The 12,847-nt window shown below is 39.5% G+C and overlaps 1 protein-coding gene across 4 annotated transcripts in view; it reads right to left on the bottom strand.

The window, feature by feature from the left end:
* LOC308613600 (uncharacterized protein) overlaps window positions 1-12,847 on the bottom strand; it is a 139,650-nt gene that overhangs the window by 36,836 nt on the left and 89,967 nt on the right. For 2 of the 4 annotated variants that reach the window (XM_081227310.1, XM_081227307.1), the window contains one exon: window positions 4,891-8,958. The exons of the other annotated variants lie outside the window; for them this stretch is intronic. Coding sequence is in view for 1 of the 2 variants with exons in the window: in XM_081227307.1 (XP_081083433.1) it covers window positions 8,907-8,958 (52 nt within the window). In the remaining variant the exon portion in view is untranslated. Of the gene's footprint in view, window positions 1-4,890; window positions 8,959-12,847 lie in introns of those variants that run through there. 4 annotated transcript variants of the gene reach the window in all.

Raw genomic sequence — 12,847 nt, 5'->3', positions numbered from 1 at the left:
AAAAAAGAAAAGGCAGATAACAAACACATTTTCTCCCAGCGCTTTAAAAAGTCAAGTATGCTTCTGCCATTATACGTTAAGCTGGCTGCTGAAAGAACAGCATGCACGTGCCCCCCACCCCGCCCCATCTTGAGGACCCTGGGGTCTAATGAAGACAGGCACTGTGCCATGGACACCAGTGAACCACATGAAGATGCAACTTACTAGGATTGCTGAGTCTAGTGATGAATGTGTGATATTCACACCTAAATCAGGGTCATGAAGAAGAACCCATTCAAGGTGGAAGATAAATACTATTGAAGTGGATATCAGGTTTAGTGGCAAATTTTAGACAATATTTGCAGGCTTGTGTTCTGGGTCTGACTCTACTGCTAAATACACCATGTGATTTGGGACATATTGAACCCCTCTGTTTCCTCATTTGTAAAATGAAGACAATACTTCTTGCCCTGTCTGCTGCACAGGGCAGCTGGGAAGCTCAAGTGAGATACGGTATCTGAAAGTTCTTTGAATCACACAAAGCACTTGGTAAATATAAACTACTATTACTAACACTTTGAATCATCACCATCATCAATGTTTATGATTACTTCTGCATTTGTTACATGACAGGCACCATGGACAAACTTTTCAAAGATATGTCAAATGTGAAGCATATGATCTTGCTGTGACATTAGCTACAATAGAGTGGAATTGAATACAGAGCAGATCTGATTTTGAAATGACATTTTACTAATAGGGGCTCCCATAAGATTGTAATATGGCTTTGCGAATAAAGCTATGGCAACATCCCAGCACACTGCAACCTAGAATGGATCCCAGGGCCAACATTACTTCCTCGGAGTTAACTAATTGGTTAAGGACATGAGTAAATTCCTCCAGACCACTGGGTACCAATTAGTGCTAATTTTGGCTATAATGAAGAATGGGCTGAAACAAACCTGAAGACATTTAATGGGATAAATGTAAAGTCATATTCCTAGGGACAAGGAATTTTGGAAAACAATAATTGGTTATCCTCTCATTGTTCGGAAGAGCCCAATAAATAGCACTGAGTGCTGAACCAATAGAGAAACAAGACAATGACATAAGGCCATTTGGGCAAGACTATTACTTTATTACTGATAAAGTTGATAATGAAGAAACTGACTTAAATCTGTAGACAAGTAGGCTTCACAGAGCCCCACTGGACTATTGCCGGCTCCCTGGGATGAAAACCCTTTGCAAAACTTACAGCATGGGGAGAGCAGGCCAGAGCACGTGCTTTCTGTGGGCCAGTTTGCTCCCAAAGAAAGAGAAGAGAAAAAGGCACTGAGTTAAGGATGTCCATTTTCTCCAACAGATGAAGTCACTCCTCCTTCCATCAGATGAAGCCACTTCTCCTTTGGGAAGATTGAGTGAGAGGAGTGGAGAGAGCCCAGGCCTGGTTCAGGAATGGGGTTCCCACCACATAGAAGGAAACATCAGGAATGGGGAAAGAAGTTTGCTCCTCTGTAAAGCATGGAGGCCCAGAGAGAATATGTGAACTTTCCAGGATTGGTGGCAGTGTCAGGGCTGAAAGCCAGAGCTGTTTTATTTATCTGTGTTTTAAAAAAACAAGAGCAAAAACAGAAAAAGAGAGACCTCCTGATTTATTAGCATTGCACCTGAAAAAGTTGGGCTTTGGGGTTGTTCCATAGACTATAAAATTAGCATGAAACTATTGGTCATGTGTGTGGCTTAAATATAGGGTCCAGATCACAGAAAACAACTAATCTGTTCTCCAAAACTTTCTGGAGGATCGTATTCAACTCTATGAACCACATTTTATTAGGAAGATTGATGATGCAGGAAGTACAGAAAGATACGATCAGGATACTAAGAAGCTGAAACAGAACTGGAATTTGGAAAGTCCTCACTGAGAATAGGGAGGGGACTTGCTTCTGCAGAGCTCCAGAAAAAAGACAGGACCAAGAGCAGTGAGAGAAAGTCATATGGAGGCAGTTTTAAGTCAATGGAAGGAAGAACTTTCTAACATATGCACACATACACACATACACCCCCCACAAACACACACACGTCTAGCAGTGAGTAGGATGCAAATCTGATCATGTTGCCCCCTTGTAAAAACCACTGGATGGTTTTCTAGTCCTCTTAGGATAATGTCCAAAGTTCTTAGTAGAGTTTATGAGTTCTTTGTGGATGGGCCGTTCAGTTGGTGTCCAGCCCCAGCTCATACCCACTCCCTGTCACTCCGCTGGCTGCAGCCACACTGACCTTCTTTAGTCCCTGGAGCACAGCAGGCTCCTTCCCACCTTTCATCTTGAATGTGCAGGTCCCTCTGCCTGTGTGGTCTTCCTTCTTTTCTATACCAAACCAACTCCGGTTCATCCTTCAGATCTCGGTTTTCCCATCTTCATGGAGTCCTTTCTACCTCCTGGAGGAGCTCATTCCACCCTCTGTGCTCCCCTTCTTAGTACTTGTCAGAGTTGTGGCTTTACTTGTCTTCTTTGGCCCTTTAATTAATGTCTGTCTCCCCTACTAACCCATGAATTCCACAAGGGCAGGGAATGTATCGTTACTCATGGTATCCCAGAGCCCAGCAAGGTGCCTGCATAGATCTACTCAGCACAGACCTCCTGAACAAGGAGGGGAGGGGAGGGGCAGAGGAGGAGGAAGAAGGGACTCCCCAGAACTAGAAAGATTCAAGCAGAGGATATGAAGGACCATCTTTCAAGCAAAGGGTTGAAAATATTCCTGTGCTGGTGGAACGATTGAACCAGCTCAAGCCAGTCAGCAAATATCTGCTAAGCACGTACTGTGTTCCAGGAGCTAGGTATCATTCTGAATCAATGCCTGCACTGATGTATAAGAGAATTTTCCATTCTAAGAGCTGGTGATTACCTGGAGCAAATCTGTTTAATACCATAATACAGAAAAAGAAAAAATGAAAATGTATGACATTCGGGACCAGGTTTCCATCCCAAACTGCAGTCATATCTAACTTCATTGAAGACATATTATGGACTTTGAATATTGGAATTACTCCTTTTTGATGAGCCATAGCTATAATTAACAAAGAATGGGAGAGGGAGAATTAAGTTAATATCTTGTGGGGAGCAACTGTGAGAACTAAAATAAGGAACCACCCCAGTGATTCCGATTAGCCTTTCTTAAGAGTAGACTAAACAAAGCCCAGCTGAGTCTGTTTCCAGCGAGTCCTTCCCAAGAGTTCAAATGTGTAAGGACAGAGATGAAAAAATTCAAATTCCCTTTTACCAGGATGTCACCAGCAGTGAAAGCCTCCATTTAGAATTCCTTGGGGGGGGGTTGTTTTGTTTTGTTTTGTTTTGTTTTGCAGTACGCGGGCCTCTCACTGCTGTGGCCTCTCCCGTTGCGGAGCACAAGCTCCGGAAGCACAGGCTCAGCGGCCATGGCTCACAGGCCCAGCTGCTCCGAGGCGTGTGGGATCTTCCCAGACTGGGGCATGAACCCGTGTCCCCTGCATCGGCAGGCGGACTCTCAACCACTGAGCCACCAGGGAAGCCCTAGAATTCCTTGTTTTTTTAAATGTAACTTTCACATTCTAAAACCATGTACCTCTGATGGAAGACTGAAGCCAGACTTTGGGCTCCTGCTGTCAGGAGAGGTGTGCAGAAGGGATCATGAACAAATAGAAGGAACAGAGGCTCATGAAGGAATAGCCCAGAGCTGATTCTGGCCTTAAGGAGAACAAAATGAACTCTTTACTCATTTAAATTTCTCTGTGCAACTTATTTTATTCTTTACTCTCTGGCTTAAGTCTTGGGAGATTCATCCATTGTTATTAAATATATATCTGTTCTCATTTTTCCTGGAACATGCTGCCCAGAGATGGCCATGTGAGAAGCAGCTTGAAGACAAATTAGTGCCACACTCCATGGCCTCTGCCCCTGGGACATTCAGCAGTCACTGCTTTCTCTGTCCAGGTGTCTCAACACCTAGAGTATGTACTCTTGCTCCCGTCTTGTGCATCTACAAGAGTTTTGTGCCTGGGAAGAGTTTTGTTGTATTTTAAGATAAGAAATATCATATCAGACTTGTTGACAAAACTGAAAAAAGTAAGAACATGGAGAAAGACTGAAGATACAATTGGCAAGGAGATAATTAATGAAGCAAGATTTTGGAAGAGGTGCGAGGGGTCTAACAAATGCTCATTCATCTGAAAAGTCATTTTAAGACTCAGTTCCAGAGGTCTGCTACAAAAGCTCAGAGTTCTCTAAATTGGAAACTATTCAGCTTTACAACTCCTCTACTGCTTATATTTGTTTCTTCTTGTCAAAGTAATATAGTAAAATAATAATAATTCAAAAAATTTTGCCATTCATAATACAAATTTAAACTGTATTGGCTTCATGGCACTGAAGCTGTTTGAGTTCCCATTAATTAAGGCCTGAATTGATTAGTAGATTTAAGAATCACATTTATAAATGTAGTTTTCTGAATGCCTATATAACAGAATAAGCAAGATATAAATAAACAATGTACTATTCAGCCATAGCCAATGGGTAATTTCCTGGACACAACAGTGTCAAGGTTCAATGCTTAAAAACCACGGAAAAGTGGCTGTCAAATTAATGGTGAAAGTACACCTCTGTGACCATCGGAATGTTAAGATTCATTTGACTCATTTTAATATTTTTCAAACCAATTAAATGACCCAACTCTGGGAAAATGTGACATTTACTAGGCATTTGAGAATGATTAATTTGGTATGTGTATCTTTGTGCTTTTTTCAAACTTTGTATTATGGAAAATTTTAAACATATGCAAAAAAGAGGACAGTATAATGAAACTTCATGTACCCATCACCCATTCCCCCTGCAAATAATTTTGAAGCAAAGTTCAGATGTCATTTTATTTCCTCTGTGTCTACGTATTACAATTCTAACTATTATTTTATATATGTATATTTTTATACATCTTTATTGGAGTACAATTGCTTCACAATGCTGTGTTAGTTTCTATTGTACATCAAAGTGAATCAGCCATATGCATAAATATACCCCCATATCCTCTCCCTCCTGAGTCTCCTTCTCACCTTCCCTATCCCACCCCTCTAGGTGTCGAAAAGCACCAAGCTGACCTCCCTGTGCTATGCGGCTGCTTCCCACTAGCTATCTGTTTTACATGTGGTAGTGTATATATGTCCATGCTTCTCTCACTTCAGAGTTGCATCCCCCTCTCCCCACCGCATGTGCTCAAGTGCATTCTCTATGTCTGCATATTTATTCCTGCCCTGCCACTAGGTTCATCAGTACCATTTTTTTTTATATTCCATATATATGCATTAGCATACAGTATTTGTTTTTCTCTTTCTGACTTACTTTGCTCTGTATGATAGACTCTAGGTCCATCCACCTCACTACAAATAACTCAATTTCGTTTCTTTTTATGGCTGAGTAATATTCCATTGTATATATGTGCCACATCTTCTTTATCCATTCATCTGTCGATGGACACTTAGGTTGCTTCCATGTCCTGGATATTGTAGATAGTGTTGCAATTAACATTGTGGTACATGACTCCTTTTGAACTATGGTTTTCTCAGGGTATATGCCCAGTAGTGGGATTGCTGGGTCATATGGTAGCTCTATTTTTAGTTTTTTAAGGAACCGCCATACTGTTCTACATAATGGTTGTATCAATTTACATTCCCACCAACAGTGCAGGAGGGTTCCGTTTTCACCAGACCCTCTCCAGCATTTGTTGTTTGGAGATTTTCTGATGATGCCCATTCTAACTGGTGTGAGGTGATACCTCATTGTAGTTTTGATTTGCATTTCTCTAATAATTAGTGATGTTGAGCATCTTTTCATGTGCCTCTTGGCCATGTGTATGTCCTCCTTGGTGAAATGTTTATTTAGGTCTTCTGCCCATTTTTTAATTGGGTTGTTTGTTTTTTAAATACTGAGCTCCATGAGCCATTTGTATATTTTGGAGATTAATCCTTTGTGCATTGTTTCATCTGCAAATATTTTCTCCCATTCTGAGGGTTGTCTTTTCATCTTGTTTATGCTTTCCTTTGCTGTGCAAAAGCTTTTAAGTTTCACTGGGTCCCATTTGTTTATTTTTGTTTTTATTTCCATTACTCTAGGAGGTGGGTCAGAAAAGATCTTGCTGTGATTTATGTCATAGAGTGTTTTTCTTATGTTTTCCTCTAAGAGTTTAATAGTGTGCGGTCTTACATTTAGGTCTTTAATCCATTTTGAGTTCATTTTTGGGTATGGTGTTAGGGAGTGTTCTAATTTCTTCTTTTACATGTAACTGTCCAGTTTTCCCAGCACCACTTATTGAAGAGGCTGTCTTCACTCTATGTTCTTGCCTCCTTTGTCATAAATTAGGTGACCATATGTGCATGGGTTTAGCTCTGGGCTTTCTATCCTGTGCCACTGATATATATTTCTGTTTTTGTGCCAGTACCATACTGTCTTGATTACTGTAGCTTTGTAGTATTGTCTGAAGTCAGGGAGCCTGATTCCTCCAGCTCTGTTTTTCTTTCTCAAGATTTCTTTGGCTATTCGGGGTCTTTTGTGTTTCCGTACGAATTGCAAAATTTTTTGTTCTAAGTCTGTGAAGAATGCCATTGGTAGTTTGAAAGGGATTGCACTGAATCTGTAGATTGCTTTGGGTAGTATAGTCACTTTCACAATACTGATTCTTTCAATCCTAGAACATGGTATATGTCTCCATCTGTTTATGTCATCTTTGTTTTCTTTCATCAGTGTTTTATAGTTTTCTGAGTACAAGTCTTTCACCTCCTTAGGTAGGTTTATTCCTAGGTATTTTATTCTTTTTGTTGTGATGGTAAATGGGATTTTTTCCTTTATTTTTCTTTCTGATTTTTCATTGTTAGTGTATAGGAATGCAAGAAATGTCTGTGCATTAATTTTGTATCCTGCAACCTTACCAAATTCACTGATTTATTTCTAGTAGTTTCCTGGTGGCATCTTTAGGATTTTCTATGTATAGTGTCATGTCATCTGCACACAGTGACAATTTTACTTCTTTTCCAATTTGTATTCCTTTTATTTCTTTTTCTTCTCTGATTGCCACGGCTAGGACTTCCAAAACTATGTTAAATAAGAGTCGCGAGGGTGGACATCCTTGTCTTGTTCCTGATCTTAGTGGAAATGCTTTCAGTTTTTCACCATTGCTTATGATGTTTGCTGTGGGTTTGTCATATATGGCCTTTATTATGTTGAGGAAAGTTCCCTCTATTCCTACTTTCTGCAGGGTTTTTATCATAAATGGGTGTTGAATTTTGTCAAAAGCTTTTTTTGCATCTATTGAGATGATCATATGGTTTTTATTCCTTAATTTGTTAATATGGTGTATCACATTGATTGATTTGCGTATATTGAAGGATCCTTGCATTCCTGGGATAAATCCCACTTGATCATGGTGTATGATCCTTTTAATATGTTGTTGGATTCTGTTTGCTAGTATTTTGTTCAGGATTTTTGCATCTATGTTCATCAGTCATACTGGCTATAATTTTCTTTTTTGTGTGATATCTTTTTCTGGTTTTGATATCAAAGCTACTCCAGTTTTCTTTGGATTTCCATTTGCATGGAATATCTTTTTCCATCCCCTCACTTTCAGTCTGCATGTGTCCCTAGGTCTGAAGTGGGTCTCTTGTAGACAGCATATATATGGGTCTTGTTTTTGTATCCATTCAGCCAGCCTGTGTGTTTTGGTTGGGGCATTTAATCAATTTACATTCAAGGTTATTATCGATATGTATGTTCCTATGACCATTTTATTAATTGTTTTGGGTTTATTTGTGGGTATTTTCCTTCTCTTCTGTTTCCTGCCTAGAGGAGTTTCTTTAGCATTTGTTGTAAAGCTGGTTTGGTGGTGCTGAATTCTCTTAGCTTATGCTTGTCTGAAAAGCTTTTGATTTCTCCATTGAATCTGAATGAGATCCTTGCTGGGTAGAGTAATCTTGGTTGCAGGTTTTTCTCTTTCATCACTTTAAGTATATCCTGTCACTCCCTTCTGGCCTGAAGAGTTTCTGCTGAAAAATCAGCTGATAACCTTATGGGGATTCCTTTGTATGTTATTTTTTGCTTTTAATATTTTTTCTTTGAATTTAATTTTTGTTAGTTTGATTAATATGTGTCTTGGTGTGTTTCTCCTAGGGTTTTTCCTGTCTGGGACTCTCTGTACTTCCTGCACTTGGGCGACTATTTCCTTTCCCACGTTAGGGAAGTTTTCCACTATAATCTCTTCAAATATTTTCTCAGACCCTTTCTTTTTCTCTTCTTCTTCTGGGACCCATATAATTTGAATGTTGGTATGTTTAGTGTTGTCCCAGAGGTCTCTGAGATTGTCTTCAATTCTTTTCATTCTTTTTCCTTTATTCTGCTCCTCAGCAGATACTTCCACCGTTTTGTCTTCCAGCTCACTTACTCGTTCTTCTGCCTCTGTTATTCTGTTATTGATTCCTTCTAGTGTATTTTTCATATCAGTTATTATGTTGTTCATCTCTGTTTGTTTGTTCTTTAGTTCTTCTAGATCTTTGTTAAACATTTCTTGTATTTTCTCAATCCGTGTCTCCATTCTATTTCTGAGATTCTGGATCATCTTTACTATCACTACTCTGAATTTTCTTTCAGGTAGATTGCCTATTTCCTCTTCATTTATTTGGCCTTATAGGTTTTTACCTTGCTCCTTCATCTGTGACATATATTTTTTGCCGTTTCATTTTTTTTTTTTTTTTTTTTGATGAGTGGGATTGTGTTCTTGTCTTACTGGTTGTTTGTCCTGAAGCTTCCAGCACTGAAGTTTGTAGACTGTTGGGTACAGCTGGGTCTTGGTTCCGAGATGAGGACCTCCAGGAGACCTCACTCTGATGAATATTCCCTGGGGTCTGAGGTCCTCTGTTAGTCCAGTGGTTCAGACTCAGAGCTCCCACTGCAGGAGGTTCGGCCCGACCTGTGGCTCATGAACCAAGATCCAGCAAGCCACGTGGGGTGGCAAAAAAAAAAAAAAAGAAAAAAAGAGAACAATAATAAAGAGTAAAAAATAAAATTAGATTAGGACACTAACAGATATGTTAGAATATAAAAATAAAAATATAGATGAAACAACAACTGGAAGGTAAAACAGAGCCACAATAGTAAAAAAGAGAAGGAAAAAAGAAAAAGAAAAGGCCTTGGTTGTGGGGGCAGGGCTTAGGCAGGGGCGGGGTTTAGGCAGCAGGTGGTGGGGGCTATGCTCAGGACCCACAGAGCTGAACAAGGCCTTCAGGGTGGTGTGGGGTGGAGCTTAGGCCCAACAGAACAGAAAGGGCCCAGGCGTGCCTCTGGTCTCAGAGGGTGAGGGACCTAGCCTGGGAGTCCAGCAGGCTTCCCTGCCCAAGTGGGTGGGGCAAACGCCCTCTGCTCCTCTCTCGCTCCTCCGGTCCTGGAGGGCCCCTCCTGGCCTGCCTCTCCTCTTCTCCCCCACCTCCCTCCTATGCCCCCAAGACCAACGTGGCCTGGAGGGGGCCTCTGAGGGTGTAGGACACAGCCTGAGAGCCAGGCAGACTTCCCAATTGTTCAGGGGAAACGCTGGGCTCACTCCCCCCATGATCTGAGCCTCCAAGGGTCCCTCCAGGCATGGGAACCCCTCCCCACTCCCAGCCACCCCTCTGAGGAACTGGTCTTGTTGGCCTCCACTTCAGTCCCCCCCCATCCTACCAGTTTGCTTGGGGGGTCCCTCCCGTCTCCTTGGGTGTCGAGGTCCCCCACCAGCATCTGGCAGGCACCCTAGTTGTGGGGAGACGCGAACTCTCCATCTTCCCAAGTCATCATCTTGACTCTGCCCCTTACAATTCTAACTATTATTATCAGTGCTTACTTCCTGGGATTGATTTATTTATCAGTCATCAAAGACACTTAATAACAACAACAACATCCACAAGTTTCTCAATAAATATTTGTTGATGCAATGAACAAAAGGGTAATATTTATTAAGCACTTACTGTGTGCCAGGCCCTGTGCTAAATGCTTTGCATGCACTGTCTCATTTAATGTTTGTAACAACCCTAAACCATAAATATCTTCACATTTCAGATGAGTAAGCAAGTGTAAAAAGGTTGAGGGGCTTCCCAAAGATAAATGCAAATTCAATGAAAATGAAATCAAACTAAATTATATTGTGAATATAGAATAACAGAAAAACATGAATGACACTTGATATTTTAATTAGGTTCAGAATCCAGGCCTTTGAGAATGAAAGTAAATGTGGTAAAACATTAAAAATTGGTGAATCTGGGTAGAGGTATATGGGAGCTCTTTACAGTATTATTGCAACTTTATGTTTTAAGCTATTTCAAAATAAAAAGTTAAACATTTGAAGTGGGCCCATTTGCAGGCACAATTTGCAGGTAGCATGGAGTATGGGTCTGATATTAATTATTAATCTTCCCTCTGTAGGACATAGTGCCTCTGTTCTGGTCCTAGTCCAGATCTTTCTTTTCTTCTATTGGATCAGATTCTATGCTTCTGACCTCTACTATACACTTCTATGTTCTAGATGGGTCTCTATGTGCCAGGGATAGAGTTGTGAATAAGAGACTGATCACCTTCTCAGATTAGGCTTCATTCTCTCTTCAATTATTCAAAAAATCTTCACTCTCAAGGTTCAGCAGGGTTATTTCTTTTGGCTTTGCAATTTTCATTCTTTTTAAAATTGCTATTGCCCAATGCCAATGTATCAGAAATTAAGGCCTCTTAAATACTTTCTGTAGCAGGATGGGAGTGAATTGGAATCCTCTAAAAATTTAAAAGAGGAAAAGAGAATCTTCTAGGTCGGATATGCCTGAAATGCAGTCTTATTATTTAAGTGGCTTTTCTTCTAGAGTTGTACCTCTGTTCCAACACAAATGTTTTCATTGCAACTGCCTGTTCTAGAGGACAGAGATGGCCTTATAGTGAACAGCTCTGCAGGCTAACTCTGCACTGGTTATGAATTTCAAAACTTCCTTGAATATTCTTACTTTATATTGTTTGAAAACTTTTGTGAATCTCAAAATGTTAGTAAAAAGCCTAAGAGTCTATCTACTCTTAGGAAAATCTGTAAGGTTTTAGTTAATATAGGATAAATCCTGAATACATATGACATGGAAAATGGCAGATCAAAAAAAGGTATTTACTCTTGGGGAAAAAAAAAAAAAAAAAACCAGTAAGACCAAGTAAAATACCAAGGCAAATTTAAAAAAAATTTAATTCTATTTAAATTGTTTCAATAATTCTGAACCTGAAGTTTTTGATTCCCATGAGATCATCCTCCTCTTTGGATTTCTACATTGTGGAATGCTGCTAGAAACCCTGTGCCTTGTCTGTGAGCTCCTGTGAGCTGACCAGATGGACAAAGCACATGACTTTGCTAAGAATGATTCAGAGACCACTTTGGAAAAAGGACTGCTCTTACTAGGCACAAATGAAGATCACATGAATTGTCCACTGTTTCTACCAAGCCCTAAAATTGTAAGAGAACTCAAGTCACTAAAAATCAAAGGTAACTCTTTATCAGTTAAATTAAGCAAGATACAAGAAGAGCCGAAGCAGAAACATGGATTTTGATTACTTCTGCTATAGCAATAGACCTACACATGGTTTTCCAGGAGTCAAATAAAATGGGAATCTAACCTATGTTTCCAGTACTCTAAAATCCATATAAAGCCAAGAACCATACATTTACAAAGACTGAGCCACACCACCAATTAAAACTTAACATATCCAAGGCAGATAGTCTATATTTATATTAAGCTTTAAGAAATTCTTCCTAACAGCAGAAATGAATGATTATTACTTTTTGAGTTAGTGGGACTTAAGCTGGAACTTGTAGGACAGAATAGTTTTCGCTCTGGAGGACACATGATCTAAATTACTTCCCATTTACTTAGTAACCAATATAACGAGTCTTATTTACCACCCCACCCATACATGATCCTCATTCCTTAACTCATGAGATTTTTACACATTTCTCTTAAGTTATGGAACCCAGAACTGGACCATTTACTGGTGAACAGCTGATCAACATTGAGTTTGCACTTCATACAAGAAAGTAAAAACTGGAAATAAGAAGGAACCTGCAAGCCAATCTGAGGATTCAGCACCCCAAAGCTAGGTGTTTCTAATGTCTCTGAAGCAAATGTTTGTGGAGGGAAAAACAGAACGTTTCAAAGTGTACACATATGTGATTATGTAACAAACAGTTTGGCTAGTCTAATACAGCTGTTATTAATTAAAATATTTTGGCCTTCAACAACTTAAAATTATTTTAAAATATTTTTCTGATCAAATATAGGTTTTGCCAGAAAGAAAATTTTATAATAATTCTTTCCACATAAAATATTACAATTTTCTGGAACATATGTCTGAATTTGTTTGGTGATGTTTTCTACTACCTGTGAACCTTGTTCTTACTTAAGTTTGTGAACATTGTTCCAGCTTATGTTTCCATATCTTTTGTCTCATCATTGGAAAACACTGGTTATAATTATAAGAGTAGGAGTTGGGGAATCAGACAGATAGACCCCATTATCAATCCTGGCCCTGCAACTTACTAAGGGACCCTGGAGCCTTAACTTCATGGAGGCCAGTTTTGTTTTGTTTTTTAATTTGTAAAACAGAGATAATAATTAACTTACAAGGTTTTTGTAAGGATCAAATGAGAGAACATATATGAAAGCCCTAGTGCAGTGGTTCCTGTATTAGGTATTCAGCAAATGAGAGACTTTTCCCTTTCTATGAGGGAGCACAGACATCCTCAATCTAAAATTATAGTTGTCTAGACTCTGAGGGAATATATAAATATTAGTTTGAAAATGACTGTT

The sequence above is a fragment of the Mesoplodon bidens genome (assembly GCF_964165515.1).
Source record: "Mesoplodon bidens genome assembly, chromosome: 1".
In the NCBI taxonomy this organism is placed as follows: Eukaryota; Metazoa; Chordata; class Mammalia; order Artiodactyla; family Ziphiidae; genus Mesoplodon; species Mesoplodon bidens.
The sequence above is the reverse complement of the archived record's forward strand: the minus strand, read 5'-3'. Positions and strand labels throughout refer to the sequence as shown.